This window comes from Phyllobates terribilis, unplaced genomic scaffold, assembly GCF_046119375.1.
Source record: "Phyllobates terribilis strain yellow unplaced genomic scaffold, ASM4611937v1 Scaffold_1__5_contigs__length_1240528914, whole genome shotgun sequence".
Lineage (NCBI taxonomy): Eukaryota > Metazoa > Chordata > Amphibia > Anura > Dendrobatidae > Phyllobates > Phyllobates terribilis.
The window spans coordinates 175489584-175509943 of record NW_027362761.1 but is presented as its reverse complement, the minus strand read 5'-3'; the positions used below and the strand labels follow the sequence as shown (position 1 = coordinate 175509943).

At 42.8% G+C, this 20360-nt stretch overlaps 1 protein-coding gene across 2 annotated transcripts in view; it reads right to left on the bottom strand.

Moving 5' to 3' along the window:
* The window catches only part of CFAP95 (cilia and flagella associated protein 95), a 90025-nt gene that overhangs the window by 65689 nt on the left and 3976 nt on the right, over nucleotides 1-20360 (bottom strand). For both annotated transcript variants that reach the window (XM_073652645.1, XM_073652653.1), the window contains exon 2: nucleotides 18475-18586. In XM_073652645.1, coding sequence (XP_073508746.1) covers nucleotides 18475-18586 — 112 coding nt within the window. The remainder of the gene's footprint in view (nucleotides 1-18474; nucleotides 18587-20360) is intronic.

The following is a 20360-nucleotide window of genomic DNA, read 5'->3' as shown; positions in this document are numbered from 1 at the left end:
ATTAGTAGGAACACTTATTACCAATTTTGGCCCATGCAAATATGCCAGAAATAATCCAACCAATGAGCAAAATGTTCATTTATCAGGTGCAATCATTTTTATACATGTATAAAATTCATTGTTATTGGCAGCACACCGCCCACTGTAAACTGGTGAAGTGCTGTACATAACATGATACTGTAAGGGACTTGAACAATCATATTAGTAATCATCCTATTCACATCACTGTTCCATTGGCCTGTTTAAACACTGCAGTAAACAACCAAAAATCAGCTTGTTTAACAGTTTGTAGGCTTATTTTCCACTCAGACTTGCCAATCCAAACTACACTTTCCATGATTCTTCTTTTCCTCTCAATTACAGTGTACAGACCATCCCTCATCTGACAGATCTCTGCAACTATACCCTTTACATCAGGGACGGGGAACCTCAGGCCCATGGGCCGTTTACAGCCCTCAATGACCTTTAATCCGGCCCCTGGGCAGATTCCTAGAGACAGCAGTGCTTGGGCCGGCAGCTGTATTTTGACGGCCACTGGCCCATTAATTTCTTCTTGCTCTGTGATCATGCGTATGCAGTGTTCACTACTGAGCGCTGAGTTGCGTGCAATGTAAGATTACGATCTTACACCAGTGCAGAATGTACTTTGTGGGCGGAGTTTGCGCGCGATTTGTACGGCCCTGAAGATGTTAAAAATATCCAAATGGCCCTTGGCAGAAAAAAGGTTCCCCCTCGCTGCCTTACATTATCTTCATTTTTTGTATAATGGTCACTCTCCCTGTGACGGAGCAATTGATGCATAGGAAATGTTACATGACGTGATGTTTCATTCATGGGACTGGGTCATGTGAAGAATATTTTATATTTTTGGTGCTTGGAATTATCAAAATATGATCATGTATAATCACGGTCACATGACTGCATTACATAGCGGCAAAAAAGTACTTCTTTGAGACATAATAGTATAATAGTCTTAACACAATATTAACAGAAGATAAAAACTTCTCAATAAAACGTTAGGTCATTATATGGTGTGGAATGTCCATACAGAATCAGAGAAAGCACATGCATATAGAGATTAATTATTTACTGTATCAATCCAGTATGCATCAAGCCCAGTAAGTTCCCCCTTCATAAAGTTAGTCCAAAGTGCATTTACTGGTTTAATGCATCTCTCATAAATTAAGTTACAATGAATAATTAGAAAAGGCAAGGCCTATATAAAGATCTAAGACGCAACGGCAAATGCGACAGGCTGTACGCAGTCTTCTGTCTGCAATGAGTCATGTAGGAGGTGTCAGAACTATAGTATAATGGAGAACTGTCAGTAAAGGGCTGTCAGTTCTTAAAAGGTCTTCAATAGACAGGCTTTGTGCAAGTCACTTCACCTAGTAGGTCCCAGGGGAACCTTGGCCTTCACCTTTTAACCATTATACAGAGATCTGGACCTATATAAAGCTTCCTGGCTGCTCAGGGTGGGCTGGTAGAAATTAGTCAAAATGTCGAGCCAGATCCAGAAAATCAAAGTCAGAAACAAAATCAAGAGGTAGTTGGGTCGTCATAACACAAGTTGAGGTCAAAGATGGGAATAAACAGGCAGAATCAGAGCAGAGAAGCAGGAATGAACCAGGGTAAGTAGGACCTACAACTGGCAGCCAGAGACTGAATGCTAGGGGTTTAAACAGGAAGGAGCCCCGACAATAGATCCCAATAAAATTTAGAATGATAATCAGCCCTCTTTTGCAAAACACAGGAAATGGAGGAATGAAAACAAGTCCTTGGGATCTTAAGCTTAAAGAGGTTTTTCCAAGAAAAAAAGTTCATTTTAATCAATAGATCTTGGAATAATAATAAGTTCCATAATAGAATGTATTTAAATAAAATGTTCCTGTGCTGAGATAATCTTATAAATGTGCCCCTGCTGTGTACTGTGTAATGGCTGTGTCTGACCGTGCAGGGACATGGTCTGATCATACCACAGCTCCTGGCCAGGGGTAGACAGACACAGAAGAGTATACAGATATTACAGTAGGGGATTGCTGATTTTTTCTTTGAAGTAAAACATTGTTTAAAAACAGGCAGACAAATGCTTTACTTCACAAAAATAATCAGCTGTGATCCCCTGCTGTAATGTCTGTATGTTCTTTTCCTTCCTACCCAGGAGATGTGGTATGATCAGACCGTGTTGCGTACACAGTCAGACACAACCATTACACAGTACAGAGCAGGGGCACATTTATAAGATTATCTCAGCACAGAAACATTTTATTTAAACACATCCAATTAAGGAACTTATTATTATTCCAAGATAAATTGATTAAAATCAACTTTTGTTTGTGGGAAAACCCCTTTAAGCTGAAACACGCTACTGTCGCCCAAGAGCATCTTCAGCATTAGCGTGACACTGCCTAGTGATAAGGGTAGAGTTAGTAGGAGCTGTTCAGACATAAATGCTACATATATTATGGCTATTATGGAGGTTTGAGAATACTTAACAGGCGGGATTCCTTGTACATTGCATCAATTCTGAGGCAGTAAAGTGTGCTCGAGCTGATGTTGATGTGTAATTAGGTTATGTAGTAGGATGGCGACGTAAAAAATCATTACTAGACCATAAAAAAAAAAAAGACAACAGCATAATGTGACAACTGCAAGTAAACAAATGTTTGTCCTATAGATAAAAGGATAAAAAGGTATGCAAACAATGGCAAACATGACATAGTAATGTATGCTAGAAATTGCAGCATCTGAGTCACGTATTTTTTCCCTCACACCTAGCATTTCTTAGCTATAAAAAGTGCCTTGTTGTTTAACGTGTAACCATCATTTTAATTGTTTCTTCATAACTATAGTCCACATTAAAATAAGCAACTTTGTCAAATATATATATTATATATATATATATATATATATATATACATACACACAGTTATATGAAAAAGTTTGGGCACCCCTATTAATCTTAAGCTTAATGTTTTATAAAAATTGGTGTTTTTGCAACAGCTATTTCAGTTTGATATATGTAATAACTGTTGGACACAGTAATGTTTCTGCCTTGAAATGAGGTTTATTGTACTAACAGAAAATGTGCAATCTGCATTCAAACAAAATTTGACAGGTGCATAAGTATGGGCACCCTTATCATTTTCTTGTTTTAAATACTCCTACCTACTTTTTACTGACTTACTAAAGCACTTTTTTTGGTTTTGTAACCTCATTGAGCTTTGAACTTCATAGCCAGGTGTATGCAATCATGAGAAAGGCTACTTAAAGTGGCCACTTGCAAGTTGTTCTCCTGTTTGAATCTCCTCTGAAGAGTGGCATCATGGGCTCCTCAAAACAACTGTCAAATGATCTTAAAACAAAGATTATTCAACATAGTTGTTCAGGGGAAGGATACAAAAAGCTGTCTCAGAGATTTAACCTGTCAGTTTCCACTGTGAGGAACATAGTAAGGAAATGGAAGAACACAGGGACAGTTCTTGTTAAGGCCAGAAGTGGCAGGCCAAGAAAAACATCAGAAAGGCAGAGAAGAAGAATGGAGAGATCAGTCAAGGACAATCCTCAGACCACCTCCAGAGAGCTGCTGCATCAACTTGCTGCAGATGGTGTCACTGTGCATCGGTCAACTATACAACGCACTTTGCACAAGGAGAAGCTGTATGGAAGAGTGATGCGAAAGAAGCCATTTCTGCAAGCACGCCACAAACAGAGTCGGCTGAGGTATGCAAAAGCACATTTGGAGAAGCCAATTTCTTTTTGGAAGAAGGTCCTGTGGACTGATGAAACCAAGATTGAGTTGTTTGGTCATACAAAAAGGCGTTATGCATGGCGGCAAAAAAACACAGCATTCCAAGAAAAACACTTGCTACCCACAGTAAAATTTGGTGGAGGTTCCATCATGCTTTGGGGCTGTGTGGCCAATGCCGGCACCGGGAATCTTGTTAAAGCTGAGGGACGCATGGATTCCACTCAGTATCAGCAGATTCTTGACAATAATGTTCAAGAATCAGTGATAAAGTTGAAGTTACGCAGGGGATGGATCTTTCAGCAAGACAATGATCCAAAACACCGCTCCAAATCTACTCAGGCATTCATGCAGAGGAGCAATTACAATGTTCTGGAATGGCCATCCCAGTCCCCAGACCTGAATATCATTGAACATCTGTGGGATCAGTTGAAGAGGGCTGTCCATGCTCGGCGACCATCAAACTTAACTGAACTGGAATTGTTTTGTAAAGAGGAATGGTCAAAAATACCTTCATCCAGGATCCAGGAAATCATTAAAAGCTACAGGAAGCGACTAGAGGCTGTTATTTTTGCAAAAGGAGGATCTACTAAATATTAATGTCACTTTTCTGGTGAGGTGCCCATACTTATGCACCTGTCAAATTTTGTTTGAATGCAGATTGCACATTTTCTGTTAGTACAATAAACCTCATTTCAAGGCAGAAACATTACTGTGTCCAACAGTTATTACATATATCAAACTGAAATAGCTGTTGCAAAAACACCAATTTTTATAAAACAATAAGCTTAAGATTAATAGGAGTGCCCAAACTTTTTCATATAACTGTATATATATATATATATATATATATATATATATATATATACACACAGTACTGACCAAAAGTTTGGACACACCTCATTTAAAGATTTTTTTGTATTTTCATGAATATGAAAGTTGCACATTCACACTGAAGGCATCAAAACTATGAATTAACACATGTGGAATTATATACTTAACAAAAAAGTGTGAAACAACTGAAAATATGTCTTATATTCTAGGTTCTTCAAAGTAGCCACCTTTTGCTTTGATGACTGCTTTACACACTCTTGGCATTCTCTTGATGAGCTTCAAGAGGTAGTCACCGGAAATGGTTTTCACTTCACAGGTGTGCCCTGTCAGGTTTAATAAGTGGGATTTCTTGCCTTATAAATGAGGTTGGAACCATCAGATGTGTTGTGCAGAAGTCAGGTGGATACACAGCTGATAGTCCTACTGAATAGACTATTAGAATTTGTATTATGGCAAGAAAAAAGCAGCCAAGTAAAGAAAAACGAGTGCCCATCATTACTTTAAGAAATGAAGGTCAGTTAGTGCGAAAAATTGGGAAAACTTTGAAAGTGTCCCCAAGTGCAGTTGCAAAAACCATCAAGCGCTACAAAGAAACTGGCTCACATGAGGACCGCCCCAGGAAAGGAAGACCAAGAGTCACCTCTGCTTCTGAGGATAAGTCAATCCGAGACAACAGCCTCAGAAATCGCAGGTTAACAGCAGCTCAGATTAGAGACCAGGTCAATGCCACATAGAGTTCTAGCAGCAGACACATCTCTTCAACAACTGTTAAGAGGAGACTTTGTGCAGCAGGCCTTCATGGTAAAATAGCTGCTAGGAAACCACTACTAAGGACAGGCAACAAGCAGAAAAGACTTATTTGGGCTAAAGAACACAAGGAATGGACATTAGACCACTGGAAATCTGTGCTTTGGTCTGATGAGTCCAAATTTGAGATCTTTGGTTGCAACCACCGTGTCTTTGTGCGACACAGAAAAGGTGAACAGATGGACTCTACATGCCTGGTTCCCACGGTGAAGCATGGAGGAGGAGGTGTGATGGTGTGGGGGTGCTTTGCTAGTGACACTGTTGGGGATTTATTCAAAATTGAAGGCATACTGAACCAGCATGGCTACCACAGCATCTTGCAGCGGCATTCTATTCCATCCGGATTGCGTTTAGTTGGACCATCATTTATTTTTCAACAGGACAATGACCCCAAACACACCTCCGGGCTGTGTAAGGGCTATTTGACCAAGAAGGAGAGTGATGGGGTGCTACGCCAGATGACCTGGCCTCCACAGTCACCAGACCTGAACCCAATCGAGATGGTTTGGGGTGAGCTGGACTGCAGAGTGAAGGCAAAAGGGCCAACAAGTGCTAAGCATCTCTGGGAACTCCTTCAAGATTGTTGGAAGACCATTTCCGGTGACTACCTCTTGAAGCTCATCAAGAGAATGCCAAGAGTGTGCAAAGCAGTCATCAAAGCAAAAGGTGGCTACTTTGAAGAACCTAGAATATAAGACATATTTTCAGTTGTTTCGCACTTTTGTGTCCAAAAGTTTGGACACACCTTCTCATTTAAAGTTTTTTCTGTATTTTCATGACTATGAAAATTGTACATTCACACTGAAGGCATCAAAACTATGAATTAACACATGTGGAATTATATACTTAACAAAAAAAAGTGAAGCAACTGAAAATATGTCTTATATTCTAGGTTCTTCAAAGTAGCCACCTTTTGCTTTGATGACTGCTTTGCACACTCTTGCATTCTCTTGATGAGCTTCAAGAGGTAGTCACTGGAAATGGTTTTCACTTCACAGGTGTGCCCTGTCAGGTTTAATAAGTGGGATTTCTTGCCTTATAAATGGGGTTGGGACCATCAGTTGTGTTGTGCAGAAGTCAGGTGGATACACAGCTGATAGCCCTCCTGTTTGTTTTTTCCATCTTGTGTTTTGCGGTCATGTGACCATCTGTGTTTATATTCCAGCTCCGCCCTTTTGGCTGTGCTGGACTTCAGTGTTGTTTGACTGTTTTGCTAGCCAGGTGCTTCTGTGCCTTTCTCTGTCAGTTTGCTTGGTCCTTCTGGGACCTTTAGTACCTTTTTGTCAGTTTATCTTTTTGTGTTCTGCAACAATCTTCTCTGTTTAGGAGGTGTCCCATTTTTATTCCAGTCCTTAGTTCTTTTAGGGACCCCTCCCCTTATGCTATAGGTCTTCGTTCAGACTAGCCGAGGACTAAGGCGGGTCTGTTTGCAAGGAACAGGCAGCCCGCTACATCGTAGGGATTCAGCTTAGTCTTACTGTAGGGATAGCTTTCCCCTTTCTTTCCTTAGTACTTGTTGCAGATCATAACAACTGAACAGTGAATGATTCAAAAGGCTGGCTATTTATAGCTCAGGCGACACCTTGGGGTGGAGATATGGTGAATAGCCTCCCACCCGCTCTACAGCTGTTCACATAAATACTGGGCCATTAAAAATGGCTGATTAACGCTCTCAGCACATAGCATGCAGGAGAAGACTTCCAGGTTTCACAACACTGAAGCTAATAGCCTCAGTGAAAAATTATCTCCCCTCCAGCACTCTACCAGTGACTTTGTCACATTTCCCCCCCTTCTGTCCAAATCCGGGGGTTTTGGCACCTTCATTCACTAAACAAGGAAGTCTGGACAGGGCATCTGCATTACTATGTAGTTTCCCGGGCCTGTGGTCCACATGAAAACCAAAGTCCTGAAGCGGTAGAAACCATCTAGTCACCAGGGCATTCTTTCCCTTTTTTCCCTCATCCATCTCATGAGTGTATGATCTGACACTAGTCTGAACTTCCGGCCTAAAAAGTAATACCTCAGGGTGTCAACTGCCCACTTGACAGCCAAGTACTCTTTTTCTACGATGGCGTCGTTTTTTTCACAGGCAGAGAGTTTCCTGCTTAGACACAGGATGGGATGTTCCTTCCCGTTCACTTCTTGGGACAACACGGCTCCCAACCCAACCTCCGAGGCATCCGTCTGGAACACAAACTCCTTATTGAAGTCAGGAGCAATCAAGACTGCCTGCTTACACAGGGCAAGCTTCAATTCCTGGAACGCTCCCTCCACTTCAGCAGACCATTTGGCCATCGCTGTCTTCGTTTCTTTCAGCAGGTCGAAACCTGTTTCTTGGAGGCTGGTTGCAGCCTATCTTGGATTGCCTCTACCTTATTCACTTGCGGCTTGATTTCGCCTCTTCCGATGATGTAGCCCAAGTATTTCGCCTCTTCTATCCCCATGACACACTTTTTTGGGTTTATTGTAAACCCGGCCTTCCTCAGTGCTTTAAGTACCGCCTGGACCTTCTGCAGGTGACTTCCCTAATCCGGGCTGACTATCACAATGTTGTCCAGTTAAGCGGCGGCGTATTTCTTGTGCGAGGCTAGTCCATGGCCCTCTGGAAGGTAGCTGGGGCTCCCTGCAGACGAAACGGCATCCTGGTGTACTGAAAGCACCTGTCAGGTGTAGAGAAGGCCATCTTCTCCTTGGCATTTGGTGACAGGAGAATTTTCCAGTACCCTTTTGTCAGCTCCAGGGTGGTGATATATCTGGCTGGCCCTAGCCTCTCAATAAGTTCATCGACCCGGGGCATCGGATATGTGTCAAACCTCACCTCATTTAGCTTACTGTAGTCATTACAGAAATGCCACTCTCTATCCGGCTTCGGCACAAGGACAATGGGGCTGGAATAGCTGCTCTTTGACTCCTCTGTGATGCCCAGGCTCAACATTCTCTGCATCTGCTTCTAAATCACCTCACGGCGGGCTTCGGGAATCCGGTATGGCTTTTGGTTCTCCCTTACATGTGGTTCCGTCAGGATTTCATGCTCCCCCACCTGTGTACGTCCTGGCAACTCTGAAAACAGGTCCCGGTTCCGCTGAAGCAGCTCTCAGCATTGTTGCTTCTGGGCCGGTGACAATGCTCTGCTACTGTGACATCCTTGTCCCTGGCTTCAGGATGGGCCCCCAGGCACGTAGTTTCCTCCGGTTCCCTATCTCGCCATGGTGTGAGCAGGTTAATGTGATACACCTGGTATGGTTTTCTTCTCCGTGGTTGGTGGACCTTGTAGTTGACGTCACTTAACATTTCGACCACCTCGTATGGCCCATGCCACTTGACCAGTAATTTACTTTCCACTGTGGGGATTAACACCAACACCCGGTCCCCCGGGCTAAACTCTCTCGATCTCACCGATTGGTTGTAGACCCTGGCTTGAGCCTCTTGGGATTGGAGGAGTATAGTTACGTCCAAGGCAGTCTCCCTCCCTTTGATGCGGGCTCCGGCGCATGACAGCTGATATGATCAGCTGTCATGTGCTCCTAAAAGCCGCGGGTGGAATTGCGATCCATCCGCGGCTGTTAACATGTTAAATGCCGCTGTCAAACTCCGACAGCGGCGTTTAACATAGCTGCGCCGGAAGCGCATCATAAGACCCGCCCATTGGCGCGCCGCTTCACATGATCGTGGGTCGCCAATTGAAGCAAGTAAAAGAAAATATAGTTTTTAAAAATATAAAAAAAATATATAAAAAGTTCAAATCACCCCCCTTTTGCCCCATTCAAAATAATGCAATTAGAAAAAAAATCAAAAATACACATATTTGGTATCGTCTCAGTCAGAAATGCCCCATCTATCAATATATAAAAAGGATTAATTCGATCTGTAATTGGTGTGATGAGAAAAAAAAAATCGAAACGCCAGAATTATTTATTTTTCGCCGCCGCAACATTGCAATAAAATGCAATAAAGGGCGCTCAAAACATTGTAGCTATCCTAAAATGGCATCAATAAAAACGTCTGCTCGTCGGGCAAAAAAATAGGCCCTCACTAAGCCCCAGATCCCGAAAAATGGAGACGCTACGGGTCTCGGAAAATGGCACTTTTTTTTTTTTTTTTTTTACAAACTTTGGATTTTGTTCACCGCTTAAATAAAAAAATAACCTATGATCTCATAAAGACCTGGAGTATCATAATGGCAGGTCAGTTTTAGCATTTAGTGAACATGGTAAAAAAAAAATGAAAATAATTGTGGAATTGCAGATTTTTTTTGCAATTTCACCGCACTTGGAATTTTTTCCGTTTTCCAGTACAGGATATGGTAAAACCAATGGTGTCGTTCAAAAGTACAACTCGTTCCGCAAAAAACAAGCCCTCGCATGGCCATATTGACGAAAAAAATAAGAAAAAGTTATGGCTCTGGGAAGAAGGAAAGCAAAAAGCGAAAACACAAGGTGGTGAAGGGGTTAAGCGGTTAAACAGCAGCAATCATAGCTAGCTCTGCTCACTGCTATTAGAAGCAGGTGCTGGCTGTGTATCCAATCTGGCACCCACCGCTTAGAGTCGGTTCAACCTCTGAGCCTACTCCATACACCTGCACCCGGCATAGGACGTATCAATAAGTTCTATGTCAGGAAGAGAAGGGGTAAGGCTATTAAACAAAATTCAAATGAAGATTAATTAAACAACATTTTTTTAATTTTGCCACGGACTTCCCCCACAGATGGTAAAGCCCAGGAACCATCTTGGTCATCTGACCCAGTAGAAAAAGTTTGAAAAGCCCTGCTATAGAATAAAGTTATAGTGACTCCACTGTTATTTGTGCATATATGAAAGGACAGAGAATCCATATTAATAGCATTTGTCGCCTGGCTCCAGGCTTTGGTTGTGCAATTCAATATTGATGAATATGATAAATTTCCATTGACAAGTAATAAACCATTTATAAGCCATTGATTTGAGTACAAAAAAACAAACAAATTAATCTGCTTTGGATGTAATTTTCATGAGAACCATAAGTGATCGCTCAAATGGACAGTTTCATTCTGATCCACCAATTCATTTCTTCAGTGCCAATACCTTTCACTTTGTATTTTGGATTGTTATCAGCCTGGGGGTTTAACTCTAATACATGCAAGAGACAATGCAAGTTCCATAAAGGGAAATGAAAACTGAACGAGAAATTAAACTGTCGAGTCTTGTTTTCCTGGATGCTGAAACTTACTTGCTGGTACTTAATAAGGTATTACTGCTGGCTATAAGAAAACTTCTGTGCACTATCTGGCCAAAATATTAAAGTAGACCAAAAATATTTAGGAATATTGGATGCTGATTAAACATTACCAGGGTTGGTTCCATTTCTTTTGAGAGTAAATAATAGAAATATTTGGCCAATAATATTGTGTAACGATTATACATTTACGGGACCAGCGGATGTTCTTAGTACCATAATTGTGGGCAGCACAGTGGCTCAGTGGTTAGCACTACAGCCTTTTAGCGCTGGGGTCCTGGGTTCAAATGCCACCAAGGACAACATTTGCAAGGCATTTGTATGTTCTCCCCGTGTTTGCGTCTGTTTCCTCCGGGACTCCGGCCTCCTCACACACTCCAAAGACATACTGATAGGGAATTTAGCCTTTGAGCCCCAATGGGGACAGTGATGAAGGTGTCTGCAAAGCGCTGTGGAATATGATGGCGCTATATAAATAAGCATAATAATTAGTACAATGGTTGTCTTTAGCTCTTTGCCTACTGCAACAGACCTATTACACATGGTTAACTACTTTACTCCATTATCCCATTGCATCTTCAATTCTTTAGATCCTAAACTTTGGGCAAGTTTGACTACAAATTGATAATTTGCCTCCATGTATATTCAAGAGCTGTTAGCTGATGATCATTTGGCTAACAGCCATCTCTTCCCATACTCAAGAACGTTTGGCTCAGCTCCTGTGTTCTCTAAGGCAGTGACTTTTCTCAGCACTGAACATAAGGATCAGTCGTTGTAAATTCAACAATTCTGTCCACCAAAATAATCTATTGAGAGGCCTCCATAAACATAGGCAGTAAGCTGATCCTGCCGAAATCGGCGGGTTCGACCAATTTGTATCTAATGTGTTTGGGGGCCATTTAATTAGAAAGAACATTTTTATAAATGAAAGACACAGAGTAGCAGGGGATAACCAGGTACCAGGTAAGTCATCTTGTTGTGCAGTCAGGAACTAGAGATCTATGACAACGACCAAGAGTGGACACTGACAGAAGAGGCCCCTTTGCAGAGCAATGAAGTGGGAATAGCAACAAACTACATGGCAGGTTGTTATTACTGTCATAAGGTTAGAGAGGAGAAAAACTAGAGTAGACAAACGGAAGCTCTGACAAATGTATTAGAAAGGTGTACGAGGAATGAGAACTCTAGACTTGTTACCAGTATGACCAGAAGTGACTGATCTGAACAACCTCTGCCTAATACTGGTCCAGTGAAAGCAGGACTTTTTGCTATGATGAACATAAAATCCCATAAATATTGGGGCAGATTTTCTTGTCATGTCCTAAATTTAGACAGTTTAGAATGATAAATTTGGTGCATCTTTCTAACTTTATACCGCCTCTTGGTTTTTCGCTGTCTATAAGGCAGTGTGCCCATGATGCGTTTTTAAGCGTTTCCGCAGCGGCAAAAACGCTGCAGAAACGCTTAAAAAATGCATGGTAGAAGGACTGCCTTGTTCCCCAATGATAATCCGCATGTGCTGTGCACATGCTGCGGAAATTTCCGCTGCGGGTTATCTTTGCGGAAAAATCCGCAGCATGTCCATTAATTTTGTGGACACGCAGCGTAATTGCCGCCATTGACTTGCATTACATTTGCACACACGGATAATATGCGTTTCTATGTGCGGATGGTACCTGGGTCTAGAGGAGAGGAGACTCTCCTCCGGACCCGGGTACCATAGAACCTGTGAAAAAAAAGAATAAAATAAAAAATAAAATAAAAAATAAATAGCTCGCGAATAATGGGCCACCCATAGTCCTCCATACAGAATAATGGGCCCCCCATAGTCCTCCATACAAAATAATGGGCTCCCCATAGTCCTCCATACAAAATAATGGGCCCCCCATAGTCCTCCATACAAAATAATGGGCCCCCCATAGTCCTCCATACAAAATAATGGGCCCCCCATAGTCCTCCATACAAAATAATGGGCCCCCCATAGTCCTCCATACAAAATAATGGGCCCCCCATAGTCCTCCATACAAAATAATGGGCCCCCCATAGTCCTCCATACAAAATAATGGCTCCCCCATAGTCCTCCATACAAAATAATGGGCCCCCCATAGTCCTCCATACAAAATAATGGGCCCCCCATAGTCCTCCATACAAAATAATGGGCCCCCATAGTCCTCTATACAAAATAGTGGGCCCCCCATAGTCCTCCATACAAAACAATGGGCCCCCCATAGTCCTCCATACCGAATAATGGGCCCACATAGCCCTCCATACAGAATAATGGGCCCCCCATAGTCCTCCATACAGAATAATGGCCAAGCATAGTCCTCCATACAGAATAATGAGCCCCACATAGTCCTCCATACAGAATAATGGGCCACCCATAGTCCTCCATACAGAATAATGGGCCCCCCATAGTCCTCCATACAAAATAATGGGCCCCCCATAGTCCTCCATACAAAATAATGGGCCCCCCATAGTCCTCCATACAAAATAATGGGCCCCCCATAGTCCTCCATACAAAATAATGGGCCCCCCATAGTCCTCCATACAAAATAATGGGCCCCCCATAGTCCTCCATACAAAATAATGGGCCCCCATAGTCCTCTATACAAAATAGTGGGCCCCCCATAGTCCTCCATACAAAACAATGGGCCCCCCATAGTCCTCCATACCGAATAATGGGCCCACATAGCCCTCCATACAGAATAATGGGCCCCCCATAGTCCTCCATACAGAATAATGGCCAAGCATAGTTCCCCATACAGAATAATGAGCCCCACATATTCCTCCATACAGAATAATGGGCCCCACATAGTCCTCCATACAGAATAATGGGCCCCCCATAGTCCTCCATACAAAATAATGGGCCCCCCATAGTCCTCCATACAAAATAATGGGCCCCCCATAGTCCTCCATACAAAATAATGGGCCCCCATAGTCCTCTATACAAAATAGTGGGCCCCCCATAGTCCTCCATACAAAACAATGGGCCCCCCATAGTCCTCCATACCGAATAATGGGCCCACATAGCCCTCCATACAGAATAATGGGCCCCCCATAGTCCTCCATACAGAATAATGGCCAAGCATAGTTCCCCATACAGAATAATGAGCCCCACATAGTCCTCCATACAGAATAATGGGCCCCACATAGTCCTCCATACAGAATAATGGGCCCCCCATAGTCCTCCATACAGAATAATGGCCCCGCATAGGGGTGGCGGTTCTGGTGTCGCGGGCCAAATATAACTACCTTGCGGGCCAGATTTGGTACACGGGCCAGAGTTTGACATGTATGTTCTAGACCATTGTATTTTATTTCACTGAAGTGAAAAGTAATGAGGACCTTTCTCTAAATTTTTCATGTTGAACTGGACACACAATGTACAGTAATAGTGGCTATAGTGGGGAATAAAACTTTTTTTTTTTTCCCCATTTCGCCTCTGTTGCGGGGAAATACTAGACATCTAAGTATTTGGCACCAACTGAGTTAAGTTTTGTTAAGTCCAATTGGAGTTTATTAGGTACTTTTCAATGGGGGCTCCCACTTCTTCTCCCTGTAGGAGTTGCTATCTGACAACCACAAAAGTTAACTCGTTGGGTGGCAAATATTTTCATATCTAATATCTCCAGAACATCGAGGCAAAATTTAAAAAACAAAACAAAACCCAAAAATATTTTATTCCGCTCTGCAGCCACTATTACATTGTGTCTGGTTCAACATGAAAAATTTGGTGAAGTGTCCTGAAAGATTATTGTGAATGATCATTCTTAATATGACTCGTTTCACTATAACCTTTCAGTGTAAACAGATCGCCGATCACCTGATGAACCAGCAAAACGCTCTTTCATTGGGTGAACTGATCTTCTGTGCAGCGAAAAAACAGAGTTCTCAGTGGTGTATCATCCTGTGTAACTGCCGAGAACTATGGCAGCCTATATGCACTGAACGATCTATTGATGATCGCTCCTTGCGCATTGCTTACCGCGGTCGGCCTGTGCAAACAGGCTTTTAAACAACCACCAATTAGTAAATGTTATATGATCAGCTGTGGTTTAGTGCTACTGGTCTGTCCACGTAAACAGACCCCTATATGGCCACAGCGTGTAATGCAGTAAAGGGGTATTCCCATCTCCAAGATCCTATCCCAAGGACTTTAGGTATCCATGGTTAGGACCACTAGCAACTAGCTGTCATTATATCAGTGGTGGTAACCATGGAAACCTAAGGTTCTGCGATGCCTGCACATGAGGTAAGTGGCATAGCGAATCAGAAAAAATATACTACATTTCTAATTGGAGGAATTTGCTAATATTATTATTGTTACACCTACTACATACTGGGATAGGATCTTGGAGATGGGAATACCCTTTTAAGTGTCTAACAGCAGAACAATGATGTTCATGGGTATTGTATACAGGACAAGGTCGGCTGTGTTCACAACAGTGCCCCCAACAGACCTATTCCTTTCAGGGGCATACATAGAAATCATGTAACCCTATAGCAGAAGTCCTAAATCAATTTTCCCCCCTTTCTCCCACACACACACACAAAAAAGAAGAGCATATCCCATTACTTTGTATGGGCTGCAAAGTTATTTTGCCCCTATTGAAGCCCCTTAGTGTCCCCACACACTAATATGCCCCTTTCTTGGCATTCATAAAGTATGATACCAATGGGCCCCCCAAACACAGTAAGATACCCTCTCAGTGAATTCCTCCACACGCACAGTATGACGATTCTACAGTACCCCCGCAAAGTATGATATTCCCATAGTGACTCCAACACAGTATGATGGCCCCTATAGTCTCCCACACACAGTATGATTATGATGGTCTCCGACACAACCCTCTACACGATATGATGTCCCCCACAGACCCTTCCATACAGTGATGACCTGCATACATTATAATGGCTCCCACTAACCCTCAAAACAGTAACACTTCTCCCCCCATAGCCCTGCAGACAGTATAATGGCCCCCACACAACCCACCATACAGTATAATTGGCCCCCACACAGCCCTCCAAACAGTATAATTGGGCCCCACCTAGCCCTCCAAATAGTATGATGCCCCCCCCACATACAGTGGTGGCCAAAAGTATTGGCACCCCTGCAATTCTGACAGATAATACTCGGTTTCTTCCTGAAAATGATTGCAATCACAAATTCTTTGGTATTATGATCTTCATTTAATTTGCTTGCAAGGAAAAAAACACAAAAGAGAATGAAGCAAATATCAAATCATTGATCAATTCACACAAAACTCCAAAAATGGGCCAGACAAAAGTATTGGCACCCTCAGCCTAATACTTGGTTGCACAACCTTTAGCCAAAATAACTGCGAACAACCGCTTCCGGTAACCATCAATGAGTTTCTTACAATGCTCTGCTGGAATTGTAGACCATTCTTCTTTGGCAAACTGCTCAAGGTCCCTGATATTTGAAGGGTGCCTTCTCCAAACTGCCATTTTGAGATCTCTCCACAGGTGTTCTATAGGATTCAGGTCTGGACTCATTGATGGCCACCTTAGAAGTCTCCAGTGCTTTCTCTCAAACCATTTTATAGTGCTTTTGGAAGTGTGTTTTGGGTCATTGTCCTGCTGGAAGACCTATGACATCTGAGGGAGACCCAGCTTTCTCACACTGGGCCCTACATTATGCTGCAAAATTTGTTGGTAGTCTTCAGACTTCATAATGCCATGCACACGGTCAAGCAGTCCAGTGCCAGAGGCAGCAAAGCAACCCCAAAACATCAGGGAACCTCCGCCATGTTTGACTGTAGGGACCGTGTTCTTTTCTTTGAATGCCTCTTTTTTTTCCTGTACACTCTATGTTGATGCTTTTTCCCAAAAAACTCTACTTTTGTCTCATCTGACCAGAGAACATTCTTCCAAAACGTTTTAGGCTTTCTCAGGTAAGTTTTGGCAAACTCCAGCCTGGCTTTTTTATGTCTCAGGGTAAGAAGTGGGGTCTTCCTGGGTATCCTACCATACAGTCCCTTTTCATTTAGATGCCGACGGATAGTACGGGTTGACACTGTTGTACCCTCGGACTGCAGGGCAGCTTGAACTTGTTTGGATGTTAGTCGAAGTTCTTTATCCACCATCCGCACAATCTTGCGTTGAAATCTCTCGTCAATTTTTCTTTTCCGTCCACATCTAGGGAGGTTAGCCACAGTGCCATGGGCTTTAAACTTCTTGCTGACACTGCGCACGGAAGACACAGGAACATTCAGGTCTTTGGAGATGGACTTGTAGCCTTGAGATTCCTCATGCTTCCTCACAATTTGGTTTCTCAAGTCCTCAGACAGTTCTTTGGTCTTCTTTCTTTTCTCCATGCTCAATGTGGTACACACAAGGACACAGGACAGAGGTTGAGTCAACTTTAATCCATGTTAACTGGCTGCAAGTGTGATTTAGTTATTGCCAACACCTGCTAGGTGCCACAAGTAAGTTACAGGTGCTGTTAATTACACGAATTAGAGAAGCATCACATGATTTTTCAAACAGTGCCAATACTTTTGTCCACCCCCTTTTTTTGGTTTGGTGTGGAATTATATCCAATTTGGCTTTAGGACAATTCTTTTTGTGCTTTTTTCATTGAAGACAAATTAAATGAAGATAATAATACCAAAGAATTTGTGATTGCAATCATTTTCAGGAAGAAACTGAGTATTATCTGACAGAATTGCAGGGGTGCCAATACTTTTGGCCACAACTGTAGCTTTCCAAATAGTATGGAGGTTACCCAAACAGAATGATGGCTCCCCACATAGCCCTCCAAATAGTATATCTGGATACACAAATGGTATGATGGCCCACAAGTAACCCTCCAAATGGTATGCTGGTCCCACAAATAGCCTTCCAAATAGTATGATGGACAAACAAATGGTATAATGGTCCCCTAATTAGCTCTCCAAATACTATAATGGCCCCTCACATAGTATGAAAGCCCCCCTCATAGCATGATGGCCCACTACACAGCCCTCTAAATAGTATGATAGCCCCCACATAGCCCTTCAAATAGTATGATGCGACCCCCCATAGCCTTCCAAATAGTATGGTGGTCCCCCCCATAGCCCTCCAAATAGTATGATGGACACACAAATAGTATGATGGCCCAAAAGTAGCCCTCCAAATGGCATGCCAACCCCATAAATAGCATGATGGCCCCACAGATAGTGTGGACACACAAACAATACGATGGACACCAAAGTAGCATGATGGACCCCCAAGTATGCCTCCAAATAGTATTATGGCCCTACAAGTAGCCCCCCAAATAGTATGATGGCCCACACATAGTGCTCCATGATTTTAAAAAAATTACTCTCCTTTCCCCATTCCCCCGTTGTTCCTGTGTCTGCAGCGTGCGGTCGGCACTGCTTGGCACAGCGGTTGTGATGTAATGACGTCATCGCCCCAGCTGTGCTGTGACATCAGATGCATAGGGTGAATGAGGGAGGAGGGAGCATCAGCTAACAGCTCCCTTTACATCATTGCTTTCAAATGTATCTGAACCCAGGATACTGTTGAAAGTTGGGTGGGGGAAAAACAGGAGCTGGCACTGGGCCCCCAGACTCAGCAGTGAGCTACTGCTTACAATAAAGATTGTGGGCTTCCATCATGGTGCACATTGTTTGATGGCAGGAATAGCACTATGTGCAGCACTATTCCTCTCGTTAATAGAACTGACAATGCAGGCTACAATCCTTATCTTTAGTAATTTCAATCCAGAATTTGTGAAAACCCCATTAAAAGGGGCAGGTTACTGGTATCAGCAGCAATGCTGACATCTGGGCAGAGTCAAATGTAGCTTTATTTACATAAAACTAGAAAAAAACCTTAATCTACTGGTAGCATAAACGATACTCACTTCACTGGTGACGTTTCCAAATCGTCTATAGGTAGATTGAGACAAATTCTTCTTACCTAGGGGAGCTTCATTGACATCATAATCTTTAGGTTCAGCTTCACGACTCTGATGCCTAAGCAACAATAAAAAAAAAATACAATTGACAAACATTACTTATTTCTTTAAAAAATACTGTGCAGTTGTAAAGATCTCCAGTTACTGCCATAAAACATCATATATATCAAATAGTATAGTTTTGTCTGAATAAAGCACTGGATATAAATATGGTGAGCACCTCATGCCCCCCAGCCCTCCCAGTGATGTCTATGCCCCCTAGCCCTCCTCATTGATGTCTATGCCCCTACAGCCCTCTCAGTGATGTCCATGCCCCCCCAGCCCTCCCCAGTGATGTATATGCTCCCCAGTGATGTCTGTGCCCCCCCAGCCCTCCCCAGTGATGTCTATACCCCCCAGCCCTCCCCAGTGATGTCTATACCCCCCAGCCCTCCCCAGTGATGTCTATACCCCCCAGCCCTCCCCAGTGATGTCTATGCTCCCCAGTGATGTCTATGCTCCCCAGCCCTCCTCGGTGATGACTATGCCCCCAGCCTCCCCAGTGATGTACATGCCTTCAAGGCCTCCCCAGTAAAATGTATGCACACAGCCCTCCCCAGTGATGTCTATGCCCCCAGGCATCACCCAGTGATGTCTATGCCCCCCAGCCCTCTCCAGTGGTGTCTATGCTCCCGTCCCCTATGTGATGTATATACAGCAGTCCCAGAATCTCCTATGTGATGTATATACTTTACAAAACTTATTAACACAAAGAGACTGCCGCAAACCTGGAAAAGCAGTTGTGAGAAGCATGCTCAACATTACCCAATATCAAAGCCGCACCAAAGAGAAGCAGCTCCAGCCACCACATTAGCAGTGAGTTAATTAATTGCTTGACCAAATTACTAGGGTAATTTTCAAGTTGATAATTTTGTGCGGTAGATGGTAGAAATTTCCAAATGGCCCTTGGCAGAAAAAAGGTTCCCCAACTCTAGTCTAAGCGATTAAACAATCACAGGTTTGAGTCCCCTATGGGGATTAAAAATCAAGAAAAAATAAATAAAAAAAAAAAAGAGAAAAAAAAAACTTCAAATCACCTCAAGTTAATAATATTTGGTATCGCCAATCGTAAAGGTCTACAGTGGGTAGGGAAAGTATTCAGACCCTTAAAAATTTTTCACTCTTTATTTCATTGCAGCCATTTTGTAAATTCTAAAAAGTTCATTTTTTTTTCTCATGAAAGTACACTCTGCACCCCCTCTTGACTGAAAAAAAAAACAGAAATGTAGAAATTTTTGTAAATTTATTAAAAAAGAAAAACTGAAATATTACATCGTCATAAGTATTCAGACGCTTTGCTCAGACACTCATATTTAAGTCACATGCTGTCCGTTTCCTTGGGATCCTCCTTGAGATGGTTCTACTCCTTCATTGGAGTCCAGCTGTGTTTAATTAAACTGATAGGACTTGATTTGGAAAGGCACTCACCAGTCTATATAAGACCTCACAGCGCACAGTGCATGTCAGACCAAATGAGAATCATGAGCTCAAAGGAACTGCCCAAGGAGTTCAGAGACAGAATTGTGGCAAGGCACAGATCTGGACAAGGTTACAAAAGAATTTCTGCATTACTCAAGGTTCCTAAGAGCACAGTGGCCTCCATAATCCTTAAATGGAAGAAGTTTGGATTACCAGAAGTCTTCCTAGACCTGGCCGTCCAGCCAAACTGAGCAATCGTGGGAGAAGAGTCTTGGTGAGAGAGGTAAAGAAGAACCCCAAGATCACTGTGGCTGAGCTCCAGAGATGCAGTAGGGAGATGGGAGAAAGTTCCACAAAGTCAACTATCACTGCAG